This window comes from Calypte anna, chromosome 4A (assembly GCF_003957555.1).
Source record: "Calypte anna isolate BGI_N300 chromosome 4A, bCalAnn1_v1.p, whole genome shotgun sequence".
Classification (NCBI taxonomy): Eukaryota; Metazoa; Chordata; class Aves; order Apodiformes; family Trochilidae; genus Calypte; species Calypte anna.
In genome coordinates, this window is record NC_044248.1 from 10,028,189 (window position 1) to 10,054,254 (window position 26,066).

A 26,066-nucleotide genomic window follows, 5' to 3' on the forward strand; every position below is an offset into this window, starting at 1 on the left:
CCATTAAAACCTTACTGAAGCTCTCTGTCAGAAAATTTTACTTCAGCCATAACACAAAGCTGTAGGCTTTTGCAATAGATATCTCACTTAAAGTTAGCATTTATTTAGGGCGAGACATGGTGATGTATAATAGAAGTTGTCTTATTTGCCTTCATAAGTTGTTTTGTTTTTTTTATATAAAATATCTTCTAGTATAAGAAGTATTTTGTGCAGAGCTACAGGATGCAAAGCAATGTTATACAACATATAGTGTAGCTTTAAAAAAACCCAACTTATTCTTGAATGAACATGCCCATTCTAGTTGTTACGAATTCTTTCTTCTCAGTGGTTATCACCCTGTATTCAAGCTCTTTTCTACAGGCATACCAACCAGCTCTGTGACACCCTGTTGTCTTTACTATTATGGAATGCCTTAAATTCTGCTGACACTGATATCTCCATTATATACAATGTATTGCTTTGTGCTGGTGTGACAGTAAGAACATGCAGATTTTGCAAAGACTTTACTAAGCAGTTCATGGCAACTAAGCAGAATGCAAACACTCTTTACTATTGACATAGGGAATACATATGCATATGGCAAGGCAGGAGAACCAGAACCTGGGATTGACAGGAATCTGAACATGAGCCAGCAGTGTGCCCAGGTGGCCAAGAAGGCCAATGGCATCCTGGCCTGTATCAGGAACAGTGTGGCCAGCAGGTCCAGGGAAGGGATTCTGCTCCTGTACTCAGCTCTGGTGAGGCCACAGCTTGAGTCCTGTGTCCAGTTCTGGGCCCCTCAGTTCAGGAAGGAGATTTAGGTGCTGGAGCAGGTCCAGAGAAGAGCAAGGAGGCTGTGAAGGGATCCAGCACAAGTCCTGTGAGGAAGGGCTGAGGGAGCTGGGGGTGTTCAGCCTGGAGAAGATGTGGCTCAGGGGAGACCTCATCACTCTCTACAGCTCCCTGAAAGGAGGTTGGAGCCAGGGGTGGGTTGGGCTCTTCTCCATCAGTAAGACAAGAGGGCATGGACTTAAGCTCTGCCAGGGGATGTTTGGGTTGGATATTAGGAAGAAGTTCTTTATGGAGAGGGTGATCAGGCATTGGAATGGGCTGCCCAGGGAGGTGGTGGTTTTTAAGAAGAGACTGAATGTGGCACTCAGTGCTATGGTCTGGGAACTGCAGTGGTAGCGGGTCAACGGTTGGACTTGATGATCCCCGGATGATTTTATGTTTCTATGCAGAAATGGCAGTGCTGTTCAGTCCCATCTGAATTTGATCAGTGTTTTCCAAGGATTTCTTCAGGCTTGCCTTGTTCTTTCATCTGTTTGTTATCATTAAATATTTGCTGAATGCTTTGGGTTGCAAATGTGGCAGGTCAGCAGCTTCCTCACAGCAGCGTCCTTCTGTGGAGCGTCCTAGGAATATATGGCAAGCACATGATTAACATTTCATAAGTAATGAATTACTACTGGTATGAAATTTGTTACTTGTATTTATGAATTGGAGTCTTTAGTTTTGAGGGCAGTTGTTACTCTAGAATTTGCCTTTCAAAAGAGGTGATAGAGATGCTGCTTGACAGCAATCACACTGCAGGTGAAACTTTTGCTCTAATCAAGTGTTGTAGTCACAAAACCTAGGTTATCTGTAGCACTTTCTGACAAAGTTCTGAAAACTTATAAGGAGACCCCATGTTTTCTGAGTAACTTGGTGTAGTGCTGTAGCATCTTCCTAGCAAAAAAAGGTTTCTTGGTGTCTAACCTGACTCTCCCAGTGTGTACTTTGTCACCCCAAGTTATAAAATCTGCCTCTGCTGAGGAGATTTTGCCATCTGCTGTCAAGTAGTTCATTATAAGCAAATATTAGATCACCTTAGTCTCCTCGTTCCAAGATTTAACAAGCCCAGATTTCTAAAAATCAGTGATCTCCTTGAAATTATGTAGATGGAAACCTTGTTTTGTTTTAATCCTAATAAAAGTGAACAAAGTTCATTGACCACGAGATTTGGAAGGAGACTTTGTAAGAACTAGTAGTATTAATGGATTCATAATCAGCAAAAGGTTGCATGTTGCAAGTGTGTAGGTGTTCATATGTATAATTATGGACAAACAATAAATAGCATTTTACTTGAGAAAATAAAGTTACTTGAATATTGTAGATGTCTGCTGACGTGCAGCAGAACTGTAATGCTTTGGTATAGAAGATAATGAATGTTTTGGTTCAGTCTGAGTACTTCAAAACTAACATCTTTTTGGGAAAAAAAAAAAAAAAAAAAAGGTGGTTGATGGTTATACCATCACCTATGAATATAACCAGTAGGATTCAACTGAGTTTAAGAAGACACACGAGGAGAAAATATAATTTGTTAGTCCAGTGAGAAGAAGATGGAGACTGTAACATTCAGCACAGCTCCAGACAGTTTCTTGAGAGAAGTATCCTGTATGAGAGAGGTATTAATTGCTAGCTCACAGAGAAGTCATTTGTAGATTTGCTTAAAAGGAAGTTTTCAAATTGAATTTCTGGTGTGCCTAGAATTTTACAGTAACACATTGACACTTCCTGCTTTAAATAAATGTTCAAATTTTTAGATATTGAAATTAAATAAAAGAAAGGAAGGAAAGCTTCAACTTAATTGGTAATTGCTAAGCTAGTATAGTGTGTCTGGTGTGGGCTGTTTGTAATGTTACCATAAGTAAAGAAGTGAGATAGTAATTCCACAAGTTAGCTGTCTGCTTATAATATGGTGAGTGCACTAAGCTTTCCATTTGTGATACTACTGCTTTGAAGTAACCTCTGAAACCATGGTTTTCAGAGTTGTGTTCAGTCCTCTTCTGATTGCCTCCCATCTTTGTCACATATACAGACAGTGCTGTTCTTTCATCAAAGACTTGATTCATGTTGTTTCCAGAGAGATTTTTTGAACGGTAGTAGGATATAGTATGCTTCTGGTCTGGAAAATTTTCATTTTTTGTTTAATTTTAAGTGGGTTAGTTTTAAAATACTAATTTATTTTGTGAATTTATAGAGGCAATAACATGGTTTGACATTAGCAATAAAACTTCACTTGCCAAGGAGAATATCAGCCAACATTTTAAATGTCAGAAGAGTGTTTGTTTATTTGTTTTCATGTTAAATTGGAAATTTCTGTGTTAGCCAACCTGTGTATAAATATCAATAAAGAAATGAAAAGTAATGACAGACGAAAACAGTTTCCTTTGAGTTTTAATAGAATAAATAGAGAATGTAGCTGTGTGTTCTGGAGAGTAAGGCATAACTATGTTACACATTTCCTGGTATCAGCAGTATACTGACTGTGCTCAGTATTCCTCAGAAATTCAGAGTGGAAAAGCAAAGCCTTCCTAACCCCAGCACATGGCTTCATATAGAAGTTGCTTCAAAATGGTTACAGATCCACCAGATTGAAACCGAAGATTTCTGACGTACAAATCACAGTGTTAATGTAGACAAGATTAAAACATTTGTGCTAATTGGTGGATGTGACTGACACAGAATAGCTGGGTTTTGGATGCCAGCTTTGTCAGGTGTTGCATTTAGGGCATGAAATTGGACTTTGGAGATTAAGCCTGTAGAATGTGTGTTCCTGGTGTTTTTTTATAAGGTGAAAACACAAACTAGGATAGAGTAATGAAACATGGGGTTTTTTTCAGATGTGAATAAAGAACTTCAAATGCTTTTTGCTGTCTATGGAAGCTGTAAACCAGCATCACAGCACCTAAAAAACCAAGACAGAAATCCCAACGTGTTTGAAAACATTCGAATTCAGTAAAGTTTTTTTATTTCTGTAAGTTCTGCTAGTAACATATTTCTGTTTCTGCAGGAAGCAGAAGGTCTCATGTGAAATTAACTTCCTGGCGTTTTTGAAAATGAGCTCTAATTGAATGCATTGAAGTAGAATTAATCTTTCATGGTTCTGCTTTACGTTTGCTTAATGAAAGGCAGGTGGCTTTTTTAACTTTTGTAAGTTACTTCCTTTTTGATATTGAAAATGATTGACTGCCTGCACATGTTGATGTTTGATGTATTAAAAAAAGTAATGTAGCGGAAACATTTATGGCTTGTTGGAATTTGGCTCTTCTGCCTGTTTTTCTGCTTCTCTCTCTTGCAGGGAGCAAATAGCAACAGAAGCATTGGTAATTCTCTGCACGAGAAGCTCAGTTCCCTTTGCAGCATGTGTCCAGAAGAGTTTTAAAAAATTCTAGGATGCTATTTTTCATGTTTTAGCCTTTTCAAATCAGATGGGTAAAAATCCATATTAGTGTTTAAATCTTAGGAAGACTCTGGGTACCTTGGGATGTTATATTAAATAAACTGTATGTATATATGTCACAAAGTGCCTGTTAACTCTTTTTTGTAAGCAAAAGTAGTCATTGCCTGGAAGAAGCTTACTGCCCTTCATTTCATCTTGATTCTTCCTCAGTGTATGTCAGGAACACACATGAGGACTTAAGATTATATATTTTTTTATATAATTGATTACCTTCAAAGGTATCTTATATTCTTTTGCAGTTGTGAAATTGTCACCTCAGTTGTCACAGTGCTGAAATTTAAAACATCTTTTTACTTTCTTGTTCTTGGCTTTGAATTTCTGTATTTTCCTGGCTGCTTTTTTTCAGAAAACTATCTTGTACTTCCAATAACAAAAATTGAAAGAAGCCCCTAAACAAAGCAAAAACATCCAAACATACTTTGATTTATGTAGTCTATTATCAGATTTTGGCAGCTCTGTTACAGATCTTATTATGTTTTTTTGTAGTCCTGTGTATTGAATTCTTAATGCACAATCTGGCTCCTGGATTATGGAAACTGGTCACAAAATTGGTGATTGAGTGGAAGAACTACATAAATTCTTGTAATATTTGGGACACACATGCACTGAGCAGACACCTTGAGCTTCTGGGTCTAAGTTTGTAGAGATGAGGTGTCTCTGAAGATGAGCTCTTTATGGTGTGGAGCAGCTGAAGAGGGCTACATCTGGAGCTTGGGACTTTTCTAGGCTTGGGGAGGGTCTTGGAGAAACGACACATTCTGAGTTTGCTGGTGGTTGTTTTCGAATCTGTTTTATCAAACCTTGTGGAGTGTTTTTATTTGTGTTGCCATAACTCACGATTCTTTCTGTGGTGTGGCAGAAGTCTTTTTTAGGTTCTATAGGCCACAAAATCTCCTTGAAAAGAAGCAGATGGCTTCAAATAGAGAGTTCATAGTTGTATTTAAAGTCCAGCCATGACATCAGTTTGTTGCAGGTAAATATGTGTGTAATTTTTCCACTTGATAGTTTTTAATTGGAACAGATTCTCCAGGACACAGCCTTGTCCTGTGCCTCCCAGTAGAGAAATCAAGGATTTAAAAAACAGAGTTGGATTTTTCCACTCAAGTGGTGTAGATCATGTTTCACTGCATTAATTCAATTTTTCAGTGCACTGCTCACCCACTGTGGTGTTGGCTAAATTCAGTTGTAACTCAGGAGCACTGCTGTAAGTGTGGCTCTGCCTGCTTCAGTATGGGTTTCCTCCTCCCCTGGTGCCTTTGCTGTCACAAGTGTTTGTGCAGGTGTAGAGAGAACCATTTCAGGCAGAATCAGTTTCCTGATCTTTTCCTGAAGCATGATTGCACAAATGTGCTTATGTTGGTACAAGGAAGGGGATAGTACAGGGACAGGAACCAGCAGCAGGGGCATGAACAATTCGAACTCTTTGAGCATTAGTCTTTGGCTTATTCTGCTTCTGAGCATATGTGAAATTATTGCCTTGGCTATTCCTTGCATCCTGAATATGCTGATGCTGTTGGGGAGCAGCTGACAGAATCTGAAGCTGTACAAGTAGCATTTGGCAATGTGTGTTGCTCAGGCAAATGTAGATTTGGGAACATTACTGTTTTCTTCTGTATGGGACTTCTAGAGCTGATTCTCTAGCATTATATGACTTGATTCTGAGTTTTGGAGGTTTTGTTTCATTGAACCAAGTTTCCTCTTTTTCTACTTTGCATGATTCCAGTTCATGACCATATGCACATTGTGAGAGTTGTGTGTGCTCATTGTATAAGAAGTGGCTTCTGTTATATTGACCAGTTTAACAACTGGAAAACTGCACCACTTGTTACTGTTTTTATAGGCACAGAAATACTTATGTCAAAACAGCGTGAACCAAGGTGTATCTAAAATATGTGCAACTGTGCTTTATTCTAACATTCTCATAATTGTAAATATCACTGTTTTAAGTTGTAGCAATACATAATGAGGTTATTTCCAAAGACTTGTGACTCACTTTTTTACTTTCTGATTTTTTAATTTTTTTTTTTCCCCCAAATAGAGTCTAGATCTTATTTGTATGAAATAAGCCAAGGTGAACTGAGACACCATCAGTAGATTTGTCAGCCTGGTTTATCACTTGGTGAAATTAATCATGACAAAAATATTTAGCAGCATATTAGTAGAAGCAAAACTGCCAGTTGTGCAATCTGGAGCTGGATGAGAGTGTTGACTGCAGAGCAGTTCATGTAAGCCTCTGGAAGTGAGAGAGTCCTTAACTAGCCAGCAATCTGCACTACTAAACCTTCACATAGCTAATAGGACTATTTAAAGAAACTGATGCTTATACATCCTTCAAATTACTGATATGTTGAATAGTGCTAAAAGGAAGTGTTATGTTATGATCTTATTGATTAAATAAAATGAATCAGTGCACTCTGCCTTTGTATTTCTGAAGGTGTAAATATTACATAGGCTGACAAATACTCAAATGCTATAATCTTAAAAGAATGTCTATTTAAAAAGAAGTCCTGATGCTCAGCTTTCTTTACTATCAATACGATGTGACATCTTTTTAATACAGATTTCAGTTGTTTAATTCTGATATGTTCTCTTAAAGTATAAATACATCCTGACAACATGTTGTTACAAGAACTCTGAGGGAACTGATGATGCTACAGATGGTGTTCACAGAGGATTAAATTTGATTCCCTGGGTAGAACAGTTAATAATATATGTACTAGATCAGATGATGTGTAGAAGACTGAAGTAATTCAGTAATGTCAGCAATGTCATACTTACATGCCTGATTCATGGATATAGGATATGATTATGAATCACATGTGAAAACAAATATATCAGAGGAAAAAACGTGATTAGAAGTATTAAGTTTAAAGATACATATATATATACTTATATGTAAACTTTTAAATGAAAATAATGACTTTAATATGCTTCTAATTAATAATTTTAGCATGTTTCAGTTAATTTGTCTGAAAGTGTAAGGATTTAGGTCTTAAAGGATGCTTTTTTAAAAGCTTACAACCACACCTGTAGGAATTTTTTATGCCTTCTACTAAATTTTTAAAGAATTACATAAAGTGGTAAAATCCATTTCAAATTATGCCCCCTTCCCCTTCTGATTCTAAGAAGTTGTGAGCTACCTTTTCAGCACTAAAGTTGGTCAACTTTTATTTGCCATACTGTCATGGTGGTTGTGTTCTGCAGACCATTGCTTTCCAGAAGGGAATTCAGTGGCTTAAGCCCTGCTTAGCTCTTGAGCTGTATGTGAGTAGAAATTGGTATGCTGAATATTGACTTATACCAGGAGCCTGATGTTCAGGCTTCCAGATAAATGCACAGCAGAGGTGTTAACAGGGATGGAATCCTAAGCAAGAAGATAAGGTTTTATCTAGAAACCAGTAAGTAGGAAGTTTGCTTCAGAAATCACATGGACATTTTGTCAGACATTTGAAGGTCACACATAAATTTGCTTTCTAATTTCCTGACCAAAATAAAAAAGTGGCTTAAATGCTATGCTACTTTTCTTCCTTACTAGCTGACAAATTCTTGGGCAGGTTCAAGTACATGACCAGGGATATGCTGCATCTTTTTCAGCTTCCTGCTGTTAGAAAAGGGAGAAAGTTGTTAGAACATCAGTAAGGAACTAATCTAACTGAAAATATGTAAAAAGCTTGGATGAGAGTTGTTATAATATTATTAATATAAATAAATACACATCTGTAGTTTATTTCATCAGCTTAATAAATATTGTGTTGACAAAAGAAGTCAAATAGTAAACAGTCCTGTTTCTTCAATAGATGTGGAATAAAAGACAAAAATAGTTTTACTCATTTTGTCTTGTTAAAAGTGTGCTATTATTCCAGATGAAGTTATGAATTTAATTAAACTTTGAAGCTATGTATTTTTTTCTTGGAACTACTCTAATTTTAGATATTAATGTCTATTATGTGCAAAGAATACATCATACAGTTTTAATAGTGTGTCGAATAGTCTTCACTACCAAATCAAGATATGTGGATGAAAACTTAGATTTAAACTGAGTTAAATATTTCCTTCTTAGTCTCATTGTACTAATAAATATAAGTGAAACAGACTCTTGTGGAAAATATCAGATATTTAGGTTTTTTTCTATGCTGTTTTTTTTTTCTTTAACTGTTCATATGTTTTTGTAGGTTTGTATAGAAGTTATCATTAAAGTACAGGCAAGGTTGGAAGGAGGAAAAAACGGAGAATTTTTGGTGGCTTATGTAAGATGCATCTTGCAGTTTCCTCTCATCCTGCTTTGTTAGGGTTGGCTGGAGTTCCTCTTCTAAATCAGTCTACTTTGACCATTGTATACAATAATTGTCCAACTTCCTCTTCCCTTCAATCTGTGTCGTTGCTCAGGGAGGGTGTGGGAAGGAGATGGAAAAGCCATGAATCCATCTTTTTGATTTTCGTTTAGTTAGGCAGAGCAGTGTTGTAATTTAATAATTAAATTCCTAACGGTCTAAATGAAGTCTTTATACTGATCTTTAGTCTCTTCAGAATAATCCTTGACATAAATGATTAGTCTGTTCAAACCCCATTTTTGCAGTTTGCTTTTTAAACGAGTGTTGCTCATTTGGCTTAGTAACTTTTAAAGCAGTAGAATTAAAGCAAAATTAGATTTGGCATAAAATTTAATTCTTTAGGGAATTCCTTTCCTGTCTTTGCCTTTTAGCAAATGTTTTTTATTGCTATGAAGTTCTGTTAATAGTTTTCTTAAGATAATGTATGTGTTGTTAGTGTCTGACTGGTAATCATGAACTTAAAGATGTTTGCTGTTCATCAGTGCATTTTAAGCTTTTTATCTATGAAACCCTAGAAAAATTTTAATTGGAAGCTGTCTTGACACCTTTATTTTGCTAATGGCATTATTTGACTGAATTTCTGCTTTAAATAACAATCTGCTCTCACTGTTTTTTCTTTTTCTGTGTGTAAAAAATGAAATTTAAGTTCAGAATTAGACAGCTTTTTTGTAGGTGTGGATAAAGCAGAGATGAGCTAATAGTGATTTGAGGAAAAAAAAAATCAAAGCCTTGCTTGCTTCATCAAGTCTCCATGTGGGGGAAAAATATACTCCATTTGCATATATTAAAAGATACTGAAATATCAGAAGAGGTGGACGCTCCTCAGTAGTGGCAAAACCAGGTTTGGATTTGTCATGCAAAGATTGCTTGTATATATATTGAAGTAATGATTTATTCTAAGGTTATTTCATATGTCTTTTACTGAAGGATGTTTAGTGGATTTGAAAGAATTATGGTAGCTTTCATGGAGCTGAACTGCAAATAACTGGGTTTTTTGTGTGATGTTTTTTTGTATCTGTGTGTGTGTTAACTGAAGTGTTGCCAGTCCCTGAGCACTGCACATATATCCCGAAACAAGAGCTTCAGATATCAGGCTTTGCTGTCAGAGGAGTTTCTTCCAAGTCTCATCTGCTGTTGTTGCATGAGTTTGCAAACACAATTTCAGAAATGACCTGAATTTGTGATATGGAGTAGTGGGAAAACCTAATGTGAAAATTTACATTTTAAAATTCTTTTGAGACAGCAATGTCCTGAATCCTCTTTTCCTGCTGTCATTAGTATTACTGCATTTTCCTTCAGGAAGCTCATTTAAATATCATCAGTGTTGTGATTAGAAGACAAATGTATTCTGCCCTTTTTGTCAAAATTTTGTCTGTTTTTAAAAATGTTTTTGGTGGAAAGATGTACTGCAGTGATGATCTTTATTTTTCATTCTGATCATTTAAATAAATGTCACAAATGACATTGTCAAGTTGACTGTCATATCCTGCTCAGCCTACTTGCCATATGGAGGAGTTTAATTATTAAGAGTAGGAGTGATTTGCTTTGGGAGTTTTTAATTGAAAGATGAAATGAAGCTCACTCTGAGGCTATCTTTTCAAGCATTTGAAGATTTTAATGACACCTTATGTAAGGATTTAAGATAAAAGCAACATGTTTGTTGCCTTTACTGTGAATAGCTGTTTTGAACATCTGGTGAAATTCTTGAAAACACTTGCTTTTTATTAATTTCATAATCCCTACTGTACCTAATACTTAGTTTTGCACTTGGGTCTTTAAAAATTGTGTCTCTCTTACAGTTTTTTTTTCTTTTGCCCTGAAAAGTATCATTCAATCAGTGAGGAAACTAGCGTATTAAAGCACAGTGAAAAACTAAAGCACAGAAGAAATGCAAGGAAATAGAAACCCTATTAAGATAAAGATGGATATGGCAGGGGGGTTGGGGCCACCTGCTTTGGCTCTGGAAAATGCAAAGAAATTCTACTTCCATCATCATGGCTTGCTGAAACTGTTATTTTAAGCTGAGAAGTATGTACTTAGGAAGCTGACACTTGTATATAGTGCTTGCCTTTTCTGTGAGGCTTCCCTTTATCCCAGATGGCTTCTTAGGAAGGAAAAATCATAAAACTGAACATGCTGCACTCCTGAATTCATCAGAGAAAGGCACTCACAGAGGTACTGTGGGCTTCCATAGGACTGCCATATGTTATTATGAAAAAGTGCTTTTCCTTCTAGGGGAATGGCAGACATCCTCACAGAACAAAAATGCTATGTAGTGGCCAGTCTCTCCAAGTTGCTCTGAATGAGCCAATGGGGAAATTTAAAGGCATTTAAATCTTAAAATTGGAGGTGTCTATCTGGTTTCATATACTTCTGAAAATGTTAAAGGTTTTGTTTGTCCCTATATTCTTGAAAAGGCTCTTTGTGGCATCCAAAAGACATGAGGGCTCAGGCACTTGGGAGGCCAGATTGAAACTGCAAACGCCTGGCTAGGGTCCCTCTGTCACAGGCTTTGGCATGGTTGTAGATTTTATGCTCCAGTGTCCATATGCAAAAGGGTGTGTGCACAAGATAGCTGCAGAATTATAGCTATTTGTTGGTCTGTCAGTCCTTTTTGTTCTGTCGTACTCTCAGAACAACTTAGGGAAAAGTCACTGTGGTGGGTAAAAGATGGTGAGATACCTACACCCTGTTGCTTTGGAAATGTTTGGAAACATTGCAAGTAGTGTATTCCTAAAATGAAGTTTAAGGGCTTTGCTGACATGAGCACTTGAAGGTATGAGCATAGTCAATATTCCTTTCTGGCTTGTCTTGACAGTGTCACTTTAAGTTCAGCTTGTGTTGCCTTCAAGAAATGGGGTGAAGAAACTGTGATTCTGAATTTTAGGAGAATTTAAAACGGAAGTTTTGCTTGTAGTCTTGCCTTATTTTAGCCTGAAAGAAAAAGAGAAAAAAGACAGAGATGGGTGGGGAAATAAAGGGGAGGCAGGAAAGCAAGGTGTTACTTTCTCCATAATCTGTACATACGTTTCCTGTAGATGGGGTCGGATAACTGCACTCAGTTCTGTATCAAACTGTCTCCTGTACCATTGGTTTGTACCCATGGCATTGCAGAGCTCCCTGGACTGGTGAAGACTGCTTTTTACTCTTGCTTCAGAGCTAGGAGGCAAGTACAGTGCTGCTCAAGGCAGGAGGGTGGTTTGGTTCTTGGCCTCTGCCAAGTTTGTCAGTCTGTCAATTTGACATTGGATTTTTAGTAATGACTTACCTTGTTGGTGTGACCAGAACTTCTGAAACTTTCTCAGTGCTGAGCAGCATTGAAAACTGGGCTGTGAAATAACTCTTGCCTACAGTGACATGTGGTGTGCTTGTATGCCTTGTGTCCACCTCATCTAAACTGTACCTTTTGTTTGCCTTGCTAATTATCCTGTGCTGTTTGTTAAAGGAGGGGTCAGATTCTGAGCTATCAGGTTCACTCCTTGAGCGAGCCTCTTGGGGTCAACTCTTGGGTTCTTTGCTATGAGGTTCATTCTGCATTAAGTGTATTTATGGAAACATACTGGACTAGGACAGAGAAATTGTTGCAGGTATGAAATTGGGTTTATCCTTTAAAGTACACCAGAAGGAATTCCAAAACACTTTCAACAGGGTGGATTCAAGGTGAAAAATAAATTCTCAACTATTCTTTCTCACCACACTTCATCTAGTGTTAATTTTAATTATTGCTGCCATGCAAGTGAAGCAAAATGTTGCCTGTTAAAATCATCTGAAGAGCTGCATATAATCAAAATTTTCAGCTGGTTTTTATTTTTTATATTTATAAAATATATTTTAAAATTTAACTTTATATATAATATTTGTGAGGGCTTCATAGATACGCTTCTGTGTTTCACTTACTCTAGGTTGTGGCTTCGTAATTTTGTTTTGAGATTGTTCTCTGAAGAGGGGGACCTTTTCAGTGTGGGAATGTTTAGTTTCATCGTATGAAAATAAGGTTGAATGCAAATATGGATTCTGTTTAGAATGGGTTAATTTTTATTGCAGCCCAAGATGTGGTCCTGCTCCATGTTTCTCAGTCCCAAAAGGAGCAATTGGAACTCTATCTTCTTTCCAGAGAGAGAGAGATATCAAGTGTTCCTGTAGCCAGTGCATGGGACATTTGAAGCACAAGCAGCCTGTTTACTTCTCTCAAGAAGAGCCATAGTTCTTTAAAGTGCCTTCATGCATAAATAACCAAAACCCAGGCATATTTAAGATAAATAATTACTTAAGAAACTGATCAACCTCAGTTTTGAGAAAATGTATTCTAGGAAAACCTTTTTGATCTGCAAAAGATTTTCAACTGAACAAAGTGGAAAAAATATTTGAGTGGGTGCTTGCAAACTGTGCGTGCTATTTAGCTGACATTTTCTGTGTCAGAGTAGAACAGAGTACAAATTAAATGGGACCTGTTTGTCTGTTCTCACAATTATGCTTTCTTCTAACTTAAGGAACAATGTACTTCTAGCTGCACAAAGATGTTTTTTTTCACATATGGTTGTATTTAAGTAGTATCATAGTCTTTGTTCATGGTTATTGGAATTTTATAGCAGAGCATTGAGATGATTCATTACTACTACAAGGGAAGCCTTTCTACAACAACCACTCTGTACCACAGGGATAAGTCCTTTAAACCCCCAATGATAGTAGTTTTTTCATTACAAGGCAAAAATTCAAAGGCTGTGTACTGTGCAAAGTAAAAAACACCTACTTTTGTAAAATATTAGTGGGAGAGTGTCAGTGAGGTCTTTTTGTTTTGTGGTGTTTTGTTTTGGTTTTTTGTTTGGTAGTGGAGTTTTTTTTTTTTTTTTTTTTTTGTTTTTTTTGTTTTGTTTTGTTTTGTTTTTTGTTTTAAAATTGATATATGGTCATAGGCAACAGATAACTAACTTCTACATAATAAGACCAGTATATAGAGAAGAAATGCATTGATTTATTCCTATGCGTCTGAGATTCTGGCTGTGCTACCTTCATATTTCTGTTTGTAGCTCTGTGCAAGTTGAGTCTTGCCAGCATTCATTGGTTTTGATTATTAAAAAAATTTTAATCAGAAAAGCTGAATCATGTCAGCTCAACTGGTATGGAAGCACTAACATAAGAAATGTGTTTTTCTGTGCAAACTCTTTGATCCTATCAATTTCTGCATGTGCTTCCTTTTCATTACTTGTATAAATGAGCCTTTAATAAATTCCACACTGATATGAAAGCTTAATCCTTTGGTAGACTAGAAGAAGCAAAGTTTACTCTTGTCTCAATTTGTATTTGCATTGATAGGATTATGGTGCAGTGGACTAATTTTTGGGACTAGTCAGTGCATTTTTATAATGGCATTTTTAGAATTACTGCAGGAATTCACTATGTTATTGAAAGCTGAACTTTCAAAAGATTATTTCTGTGTCCTTCTTCACCCTCTGTTCTTTTCTGATCTTCAGAACATCACAAATAATGAAATAACTAGCTGCTAGTTAATACCAAGGTCTTTGGAAGACCAGACTTGGGTTGATCATCATGCATTGTAGGATCTTGGAGCATGTGGCATGTGTCTTGTGTAAGGAAAAGAGCAGAGACACAATCTGTCATGGTGGAAGAAGAGTGCACAAATCATGAATCTTCAGTAATGAATGCAAATGAAAACATACTATTTTTGTCCTGGAATCCTGTTCTAGAGTGACTGCTGTTTTGAGTCAGAGCATACAGGACCAAGATACCATGTTATTATCAGTTGAACTTTATTTGCAGTGTGCTTTCTTCTCTTGCAGTCCTCCTTTAATGTTTTGCATTCAGCAGTACCATCCTTCTTCAAATTTGATCTGCAGTGTGGTCACCATCCCTTTGTCCATGTTTCTGAAGCTGTGATTGTAGGACATGACAATTCTTTCCCTCTTCCTCCACCACTCTTGTGCTTTTCAGAGAGGAGGAGGTTGGAAAAAGCAGTGACTATTGCAGTGATATAAGAAGAGGTAGAGATAGCACTTGCAGGGGTAGAGTAAAAAATTTGAGTCAAACTAATTCAACCTATTCTATGGGTTTTCTTCCTTAAAAAAGAGTTATTTTCTCCACCAGTGTCCCTCCTTCTCCCCTATTAATGTTTTTAATAAGTTTTTACAGCTGAATTTGATGTCTAGGACCTGGTGGCTGTGTGCAGTGAAGTATATGCACACATACAGAAATGTAAGCACATTCTTGGGAGCTAATATTTCTGTTTTGTGTTTCCCCCCCACTTTAGATCCCTGCAGTTCACTCAGCCCCCCGTGCTTCACTGAAGAGGACCGGTTCAGCCTGGAAGCTCTCCGCATGATCCATAAGCAAATGGATGATGACAAAGATGGTGGTATTGAAGTAGATGAAAGTGATGAGGTAGGAGTAAAAAGCCTTCACTTGTGCACACATGAGGTCTGTCCTTTCTTTTCTCCCTGTTTTATGTAGCTCTCTATGTTCTGCCACTTGAGCAGTCATTGCAGGTCTTAGTTGAGCTCTTCCCACAGCCAAATGTGTTAAGGAAAGTCTAATTTCTAGAATTGTCTGAAATGGAATATTATTGTCCATTTTTCTAACCTAAAGGAATGATTTAAGTAGCAGGTGGAAAAATGGTATTGGTTTAGTTTGCACTGAGGTGGCTAAGAGTTGATATGATCCACCTTCATATATTAGTTTCTTTGATCCAAGTTTTTCTTGCTTAAGGCATTGCTGGGCTTTCCTGCTTACCTGAGGCATGTTGCAAAACAATGCCTGTCACAGACAACTGTTGAGAAAGCTTTGTGTTTGTTTTTTGGTTTTTTTTTTTTTTTTCTTTCTTACATTTTAATGGGCTGGTAGTAATCACCTCCTGCAGTAGGTTAATGGTGAATTAAGTCATATAAACTAAGGAAGGTTATTCAGACCTGCCTGTTGGTTTTTGTGATTGTGCTCAAATGAGTTTGGTTGACAGGCTTCTGATGGTCCAGACAGAGGACTTGCCTTTGCACTTGCTCAACTTAGTCATTGGGAACCTCAGAATTTCTGGGTAGGAATGGAAATATCCATGTAGTTTCATTGTTCTTGCTTCTTTTGCTTTCTGGCAGTCAGGTACAGGCTTGAGAAAGGAAGGGGAGTGAAGATGTCCCCTCATCTCCTGTCCCTTAAAAATGAGAGTATTGCCATGTGGTTCTGAAGCTCATTCTCACAGGAGGTGAGTGGGAGAAGAATCTAGTCCTGATTTCTTTTCCCTTTTTTTGTAACCTCTCAGGGAAGATTGCTCTCCCTGAATGACTTTAGTTGTGGATTATCATTGTCAAGTTTAACATGGTGCTTACTTACTTACTTTTCTGTGTGACTATGTACAAGCAGCAGCAACAGTGATTAATGCTTGGTTGTTATCAGTTTTCTGAAGGAATATAGTGCCACGGAGAGAATGGTCCAGAGCAAAGTAATGTACTTTTTAACTCTGGCAGAAAAATCTCTGGTCTCTGCCTTAGGGAGTGTCATGTCAATGTACAGGCATGGAAGTAGTCTGGTTACATTACTGCAGAATAATGCAAACTGGAACAGCAGTGAAGGAGTGTGAGCTGCTTGAGCTGCTCAGCACTGTGTGATTCTCTTGACTTACGCTTGTTTGTTATACATGAAAGCTAAGGCTAAGAGAAAATACAGAAGTATTGATACATTAAACATCTTATTAGTATTCGAAAGATAGGTCCTGGTTTGCAGTGGACCAGGTTTGTGGTTTAGGTTTTGGCCTATGTGACAACAAAGGACCACTTGGCCGCTAACTCCCCCTCCCCCATTTTGGGATGGTGAGGAGGAAATCCACTCAAAACCTTGTGGGTCAAGACAAGAACTGTGGGGTTTCACTCACCCATTATGGTCACAGGCAAAACAGACTCAACTTGAAAAAAAACTCTATGATTTATCATTAATCCAGTCAAAACAGGACAAAGAGAAAACAAAAACCAGAGTTTAAATACTTTACCCCACTCCTTCCATCTTCCTAAGCACAAATTACTTTGTTCCCAGTATCTCTACCTCCTCCTCCCAGCAGCACATGGGGACAGAGACTGGGGTTTAGGTTCATTCATCACAGGTTGTTTTCTGCCACTCCTTCCACCTCAGGGAGAATAATTCCTCACAGTCTTTCTCTTTCTCCAGTGTTGGGTCCCTCTCACAGGAGAGAGTCCTTCAGGAACCCCTGGGACATGAGTCTCTCCCAGGAGGTGCAGTCCCTCAGGAACTGCTCCATCCTGGGCTGCACACAGAGTCACGGCTGCTGGGGGAGCAGTCGCCTCCTCTGGCACCGGCTCCTTCATGGCTGCAGATCCACTTCTGCTCCACCATTTTCCTGCATGGGTTGCAGATCTGCATCTGCTCCACTGTGATCCTACATGGGCTGCTCCTCTGTGTTCCTCCATGGGTTCCAGGGGACAGACTGCCATCTCACCATGGGGTGTAGGGAAACCTCTCTGTTTCAAGCACCTTCTCCCTCTCCTTCCTCACCAACATTGGTATCTTTTCTCTGGCATTACTCTCACCCCTGGTATCACTGTCCTCTCCTCTGCTCTGAGGTCCTACAGCTAATTGCAGAGGCACATCTTTTTTCCCTGATGGCGTCACCATTAGCTGGACTTTTTGGAGTCAGGGGAGCTTTCAGTAGCATCTCACAGGAACCCCCCCTGAGCTCTCTCCCTTGCTACAAAAAAACCCCATGGCACCACATCAGCCCAGAGCAACCATCTTTATATCTGTCCTTAAGTTTATTCCTGTTCCAGAGGAATGTCAGGACAAACCCAAGCAACAGAAGCTACTCTTAAAACCTGTTAAAATGACTAAAATTGGAACAGTTCAGGAGGGATGCTGTTATAGTTGGAGTAATGAGGGATTAGTGAAACTACATAATTAAACTGCTCACTGTGTATAAAGCAAGATGACTGAAAAATGTTAGCCCTTTTTTTCTGCTGGCTCATTTTTAATTACTGAAGAAATACTTAATTAATATCCCCAAATTAGTTTTTTTTACATACAGTTTCCATGCAAATCAGTGAATATGTATTTGCATAGAGTGCTTGCTTCTAAGACAAAAAATGGACCTGAAATTAATGAGAAATGCAATTTAATTGCAAGTTCAACTTGTGGTATATATGTCCTTGTTGTAGTACTCTTACTAGATCTTGTATAGAACTGACACTTTAACAACATAGTGATGTAGTTACCTGACTACAGTATCAGAATATACACTAAATATGTTCTAATATCCACTATTTCAAATCCAGATTTTTTTTCCTTCTGTCATAGTGGATTTCTTTTGTTCTGTCACAGTGGGTAATGCTGCTTGTTTTGATTAGGAATAAGGGTTGATAATTTCAAAAAACCCCCATACTTTATTAGAAGTAAAGCTTGCATGAAATGACAGGTATTTTACTCAACAGCAGGGCAACAGGCTTCCTGTTTTGTGCTGCAGGCTTTTTGCTTGCAAGACTCCTAGAAGAACAGTACATTGTATGTTGAGATATTTATTGGCTTTTTATTTGGCAGGAAAAATGCAAGAAAGTTCAATAACTTTCTGCTGCTTTACCAGCTCTAAAGCAGAGTTACAAGTTCCAAGTGTTTATTCCACCGAGGAAGGAAGTTCTTGTAAATAAGTTATTTTGAGATGGGAAGGTAACAAGAGCTAAAGGTGTTGAGCTATTTATTTTAACTATTTTAATTTGCTAATCCAATTCAGAACTCCCAACAGTGATTCCAGACGTTGGTCTGCATGCTGCTATTTTTTCTAGTGCTCTTCATGCCCTGTTTTAATGTTTTAGCTTGTCTTCCCTCTGTAAAATTAAATGTCACATAACATCATCCTGTAGAGAAAGAGTTTCTCTGTTGGAAGAACATTTGAACTTTAAGAAGTGTTTTATTTTCTCAGTGGTGCTGGAAACCTTTTGAATCTATGTTGTGTGGACTGGAAAGAAGCTTGTATTTGACCTTGATGCAGTTGATGTGGAGAAACTTGATCTAAATTTTTATCACGAGATTTATTAGTCATTGAAACACGAGGGATTTGTTCAAGTCTTGTAAGGAAGATAGAGGGGCTCTACTTCAAGTATTTTTATTATTATTCTGTGGTCTGTTACTTCAGGTGATATAACTTAACAGCTTTATAAAGATGAAAAAATGCAGCATTTAAATTGAATATGCTTCTCTAATTCTAGTTATTACAAGGCACTTTGAAAAAAAGAGGTACTCATATGTTTGAATTTTTTCTCCCATTCAGGATTTATGTCACTTTCTAATATTTGCCTGGAATTTTTGGAGTAGAATTATATACAAGAAGCAAAGTTATGCTTATGGTTTCGGTAAAAAAATTGTGTTGTACAGTAGAATATTCTTTACTGTGCAGTTACTTGATAGTCTACTTATCAAAGTAAGTATGAAAACCTGAGAGTATGGTACAGCAGAGAAGAGGAAAAAGAAGGATATTGAAGAAGACTGTCTATACCATTAGGAGACGCTAATGCAAATTTTTCTGTCAAATCTGGCTCCTGCTATTATTGCTTTATTATTAACATACAAAAGATTGCAATTGTTTAAATTGATTTAAAGAGGTAAGCTCTAAAAGGGTAACTGATGGGGAGAATGTATTGCTAAGAGGTTTTAGTCATGTGTTGTGGGAGGCTATCTGCCTCAGGAAGCATCTGTTGCACCATGTGTACATGATTTGTTTTAATGATGAAGGGGCAGAAGCAGTAAGAGAGACTTATCATATGTTAGCTATTGATCTAGGTTTTTTTCCTGTTTCCAAAGAACCTCTATATGTAGATCCTACATGAAGTAATTTCCTCAAGGAATCTCTCTGTAAAAACAGAATAAATTGATCTTTTTGAAATATTAATATCCTGCTGTGTGTCTAACATCACACAAAGCTAACGTCAGGAATTCACAGCTTTGCGTGGGATCTTTGGATAGATCACTTATTATCTTGATATTTTGCTTGATTTTTTTTAATGAGTGCACTTGCATAATTACTTAACAAAAAAACCCAACTCCAACAAACCTCACACAAAACCACAAAAAAAGAGACAAAAAACATTGTGTGGACAGAGACTGCAGTTTTATTGAAAGCACAGAATAATCAGAGAATGGCTTTTAACAGTAAGGTCAAAGAAGTGGGAACCTCAGTGGTGATATGCAGAAGTGGGTGACTTGAAAGTGTTGTCTGGAGGCAAGAATCAAAAAGAACCTATCTTTAGTAGCCTGAAACAGGGAAGGTGATTGTCTTCTCTATAGCAGTTAAAGCAGAAAAATGTAGTTAGATATATTGGTATTATATAGCACCTTGGCTATAGTAAGTTTGATAGAGTGCTTGACAGCACAGAATCTCTACTTCGAAGGGGCTATTTCTGAAGCTGTAAGGAGCTGTTGTTTGAGAGCATGAGGTTATATTTGCATCCAAGGTGCAAATAATCCAGGAAAGGTGGAACAAACATCCTGAGAGAGTATGCTGTGCTTTTTGAGAGACAATAAGTGATTTCAAAGGAGGAATCCAGAAGGAAATAAAAATGGAGAAGATGCAGAGATCAAGTGTAAGCAACCAAGTTAAAAATAAGTAAGGGAACTAGAGTGAGCTCAGAAATATATATTTACTGCTAGTTTGTGATTAGAGGCTTTTATAATAAAGGAGAAGCAGTTCATGCTCTTATTACTTTTATTATGCAATTAATTTTCTACTCATTCTTGGTTATGCTTATAGTAAATAAAATGATACATGCATCTGTACTTCACAATCTATTTTACAAGCAGTCTAAAATACTATGCATTAGTCATACTATTTTAGGAGTATCTGGAGAAATAAAATTTAACATGTATCTTTTCAATGTGAAATTGTTTTCTGAATTAAAGCTGAAATTTTGTTTGTGTAAAGATGAGCTGGTGAAAGAAGTCTTTGGGTATCTCTGTTCATTAATTCTTAAAGAGATATGAAAAAAATGAATGAAATATGTTTTGCTAGTTTGGACTAGAGACCTATTCATTTCAGTAATCTGTTATGGACAGTAATGAGTACTAAATGCTTCAGGCAAAATTGAAAGAAATTCCATGGCATGAAGAAGTGGATGCCAGGATACTGTTGTGCTCCAGTTTTAGCCACGTATTTTTTGGATATTAGGAGCATGAAGTGTGAGGGGAAAAAGCACTTTGAATTTAACATTAAATTCAGTATCACTCAAAGGAAATAGCCTTCCTGTATTCTTGAACAAAAGCAAATTTATCTTTTTGATTGCTGTGTCTTGGAGGGAATAAATATTTAGCAGAAGAATTTGGAGGGGGGACAAGTACAGCTGTGTATGGAACCAGATGTTAAAAAAATAATAGATAACAGTTCAAAAGCTTGATCTACCTTTGTATAGTGCATCATCACACAGAATGCTAGGGATTGGAAGGGACCTCAGGAGATCAAGTCCAACATCCCTGCCAGGGATGGATCACATAAAGTAGGTCACACAGGAGGAACATACCCAGTTGGGTTTTGAATGTCTCCAGAGAAGGGGACCTTGTTGAACCTCAGGAACCTGTCCTGGGTGTTTAAAATTTCAGTTCTATAGACTGAGCTCTTGTTTTCTTTTGTTGTCTGCAAGATGTTAAATTTCCTTTAAAGTTACCTTAGTATTCTGGTTTTGTCCTTGTTTGTGTAATGAAGGTCCTTAAACTGGTGTTCAAATCTGTGTAAAATAGTTCACACTTCAGTGTCAGGTAGTTAAGCAAAACACTGTGTGATAGAGCCTCTGCTGCAGTGGTTTAGAAACTGAAAACACTGTTTTGCATAATACTGGGATGGCTCCGGAGTATGTTTTACATTTTGTTGTGCAACAACCTGTTATGAACATGGATCTTTCAATGGACCGTTTTGAGATTCCATACTCGTGTAGCAAACCCTTTCCCCAAAGCCTACTGGGTTATTTGGATTCACTTAGTTTATCATAGATCTGTTAATTGAGTTTTTTTTTTTATTATTTTAACTGCTAATGTATTTACCCCCAGGCAGGGTGTCTTTTAGCCTCCTGAAGTTTTGTGAACAACTCTGAGCATGTCTACGCTGTCTGTTTTTTCAGAGCAGGATAGGTAGGAGCCAGGTCTTGTCAGAAAACATCATGAGAGTGTTGGGCTATGACTGTGCCTGGGGAAAGAAGTCCTGTGGAGAGGCAGCATGTGTTATCATGGGTATGGTTGCATAGAACTTTTCCAACGTGATTTGGATCAGATCAGAGCTACTTCATGCCTCTCCTCCTTGGAGGTACTTAAACAAATCTGTAGCTGTCTGCACCTGTTTATGGAGCACTGCAGGCATTGGGTCCTGCTACAGTGAAATTCTACCTTGATTTTGAAGAGATGACTTTGCAGTAGAATAGCCACAATTTTATTTTAAGCCCCATCAGTCTTTGTAGAGTGTGTAGATTACTTAAGCTATGCTTGGTAGCACTTTGACGGCAGTGTCCTACATTTTTTCCAGTAACCTTTCAGTCACGATTAAATATGTGGGTCTCACTTTACTGTCTAACAACTTTAGAAGCCATTTCTATAGGGTGCTAGGCAGCTGTGAACACTGTTACACCTGAATCATAGTACGTTGACTTTTTAAAAGCACGTTTGTCATCGTAACTTACTGAGTGTGACATTGCAATAACTGTAATGATTCTGGTAGCAATAGAGAGGGGGAATGTACTAAAAGGCTGCCTAGCAGTGAGTAGCTGTATCTGAAGGTGGGATTAGAGGAAAACTGTAGTGGCAGGTTTTCTTTTGAAGGCATAAAACTGAAGGGCATAACAGGAATAGATGCTAAAGGAAGACAGCAATACTTAGCTAACATGTCAGAGGGTCTGTTTTAAGTTGGTGAAACTGAAAATCACAAACATGAGACTTCACTCAGAACCAAATATGAACATAGCATATGAGTACTTCCTGCAGTTTGTGAGTGTGGTTAATTTTATTTTACCACAGGTGTTTTCAGAAGTATGCAATTGCTCATTTTTTCCTCAAGGAGGAAGCATCTCTTGCAGGTTCTGTATCTTAATGTATTTTAACTTTTGGTATTTTTTCATGTGTCTGTAGTTTGTAAGTGCACTCTCCATGTCAAACCAGTGCTGGATTTTGGTGGTTTTTTCCTCCCCTTTTGGAAGATTTGTTTTGTTTTTGATTATTTTTTTTTGTTGTTGGTTCTTGCTTTGGTTAGCTTTGGGTTATGAGTTGACTGGATTTTGGTGAAAGTTACAGTACTAAAGGTTTTTGAAGAGGAAGGAAAGTTGTGCAGTACCTGACCTTTTAAGTTCTTGCCAGGGCTGCGCTAGTGCTGTCCCCTCCAGGGAGGAGAAAGTTTTCTCTCCACCTATTTTTCTCTGAACATTTGGGATGTGAATTCTTTGTAGAGGCACAGTTGTTTATGGTAGCTTGGGATCACTACTCCAGTTTCCAGTCTAGGTGTGTCTCTACTTGTTTTTGAAGTAACTATTTGGACAAACGATTTTTTTTTTTTTGTTTCACAGTTATGAAGTAACTTATCTGGTGCTTTCTTGGTTTCAACTTTCTAGTCTTAAAAGGCCTTCTCCCTGTTGAGTAATTATCTTGGCTAAAATAATCCTTAAATGTTTGTTTTGCTAGAGCTTATTCTTTTAGCCTCCCTATTTAGAGTTATTTTTGTAACCTTTTCTTTGTATACTTAATAGCCAGAGCAACAGAAAAGAGATTAGCTGCCATGGCAAGGAACAGAAAAGTCTCTTTTTAACCAGAGTTGTTCTGTTTTCATGGTTTTCTTCTAGTTAGGAGACAACTTTTCTTAAAGGAAAACTTCAGTTTTGAAACAAAGATATTATAAACAGAAGAAAAATGTTTGACATATATTAGTAAACACATTCATACTTGGAAACATGATGCCCTCTTTCTTACTATGTACACAGTAACTTCACCATTGTGACCACACAGAATTTTGAGAAACCCTTTGAGAAATTCATTGTGGTGATTCTCCCAGGGTCTGGGAGCAGTGTGGGTGGGATTGAACAGAAGAGGGGCTCTCATCTTAAAGACCTTTTCATAAATGCATAACCCTGAGGAGTATCTGGGTGCTGACTGCTAAATGCAAACTGTTACCAGTTCAGCCCCTTTGAATAAAGGGATTTAGTCATACTCTGAGCAGTGTCTCAGTAGAAACCAGGGCTTTTCCACTCCCTCCTTCTCCTCCCGGGAAATCTTATCCTGCAAACTTGGATTTGTTTTCCGTGTTTGTGAAAATCGGGATTTTCATGTTCTTCCCCTCAACTTGCTAGCAAGGCAGGTGTTGTCCCAGCGTGAAGGTGAATTCATGCCTTAGCTCTGGCTCCCTCTGCGGGCTCCGCAGCAGAACGCCTCGGAACGCTTTCCCTGAGCTCTTGCTTGCATTGCTTGCTGGGTGCCAAGGCAACACCTGGGACCGTCCCTTTTTTAAAATCAGAACCCTCTCTTGTAGTATCTTACAGTGCTTTGGGGTGAGATACAGCACCGTAAAATTTTTATCAGTTGGCATCTTCCTTGTAGTGTTAACAGCAACTCAGAATTTCCTTGACAGCACCTGCAACCATTCAAACATTCTGGTCCTAAAATATTGTAACCTTTGCTGACAGCTGGCAGTAAAGATAGAAGCAAGTTTATTTCCTGCAAGCAAAACTGATCTGAGGTATGAGTTTTAGCTGAGGAAATGCAGAATGTGCTGAAACCTTCACATGTAGCATGTATCCCATCCTGTTTCTCTTCAGAAACTTTGCTGGCATAAAACATTTGTTTTTAAAAAAAAGTCTGTGCCTGACATCTTGCATTCTCTAGGTGCATCACCAGTTACTAAAAAGCTGAGGATTGAGTTCTGCCATGTATGTTAATCCCTATATGAAGGGAGTTGTGTTTTTACAGGGAGGGACCTGTAGTATATATTTTTTTCTGTTATTTTCTGTGCTTGCTTTAACCTTTCCTATTTCCAATTGTTCTCATATATTTAATAGGTTTATCTTACATTTCTTAAGAATATACATGTGTAGGTTTATAACTATCTTTATGCTTTTCTCATATATATAGGGAAGAGGAGTTAGAGACATGCTCATGTAATTTCTTTGAGATAAACAGAACTATTTTAGGAACCAGAAGGCTTTAGAGAGCTAATGTCTGACAATCAAAAAAGTTTTGAAGTGGTAGATGAATGACAGAGGATTTGCATCTAATCTGTATTTGGAACCAGAAGACATGCATGGCTTTATGATTGGATTAGGGAAGGCAGCTAGTACTTTATCCCAAGTGTAGCAGTTAGAGAACAAACTCGAGACCTTTTCCATATTTTCAGATTCCTTTCCTAGTAAAAATGTAGTTTTTAATGAGAGGAAATAGATGTGTTATTTTTTTCTTGCATATATCTACTGTCATATACTGTCAGTATTATGGTTTAACATTGTCTACTTTTCAGTCTCTCCTGCAGTTGCTTGAATGGCAATCTCTCTAGATTTATTAGAACTGGAGCCTGTGCAGGAAGCTTTGCAGATAAATCATTACCAGGACTAAATTTTAAGAAGTGGGGTCTTCTGCAGTGCATTGCTAGCTTGACCTTCTTCCTCACCTCTGCTTGAAGTGGTGATGGCATGTGACCAGCCACATTAAAAGCTGATTTTTGAGTGAGTTGTCATGACTATAGCTGGTTTTGTTAAGCAGCTTTATACTTCAGAATCTTTAGGTACAGCAGACAAATCTGTTCAGTTAGTTTTCTTATACTAATACTAAGGTGTCCACCACAGAGGCTGCTTGTACTGTGCTTTTAGGGACTGACATCTATGTAAGATTTCCACTAATAATAGAGGTGGTTTGCTAAGCAGTGTTTCAAGTTTTCTAGGCCTTTGTGAATTAAGAGAATAAGTTGGCTTTTACAATTCCATGTTTTTTTCCTTGTATATACTTGGAGAACTCATTTGTAGTGACTTGTGAATTACTGGTGTAACACTGCTATATATGATGTGATTGCAGGATCTTATTTTTTATCGTGCTAACTAAAAGGGAAAGGATGGTATGTTTTGACATAGACTTCCTATTAATTACTGAGTGTAACCACCAAAGAATGATTAGCAAGAATAAAATTGACCCTAAGATGATTTTTTTTCCATTATGACACAGAAGTCAAATTTTTGTTGTCTATTCAAAAGACTTAGTAATACTTAGTCAATGTCTTTGTCTGATCTCTCAAGCAGTTGCATTTAACTGGTATAGTAGGATTCAGGTATTACTTGTGCATAAAGGACTGGCACGTTTTCAAGTCTTATGTGGTCTTAAGGAGATGAACTTGGTTAAATGTCTTTAGACTAGAGAATTCCACAGTATGACCTGTGTGGCACATTTTTGTAACCACTGTAAATCTAAGGCATGCTAATACCGTTCTTTAAGCTAGTATTACTAATAAGTGCACCTTCAGTTTTTCTAGG

At 37.6% G+C, this 26,066-nt stretch overlaps 1 protein-coding gene across 2 annotated transcripts in view; it reads left to right on the forward strand.

Moving 5' to 3' along the window:
* The window catches only part of STIM2 (stromal interaction molecule 2), a 61,347-nt gene that overhangs the window by 21,839 nt on the left and 13,442 nt on the right, over positions 1-26,066 (forward strand). For both annotated transcript variants that reach the window (XM_030450224.1, XM_030450223.1), the window contains exon 2: positions 14,861-14,991. In XM_030450224.1, the coding sequence (XP_030306084.1) occupies positions 14,861-14,991 (131 nt within the window). The remainder of the gene's footprint in view (positions 1-14,860; positions 14,992-26,066) is intronic.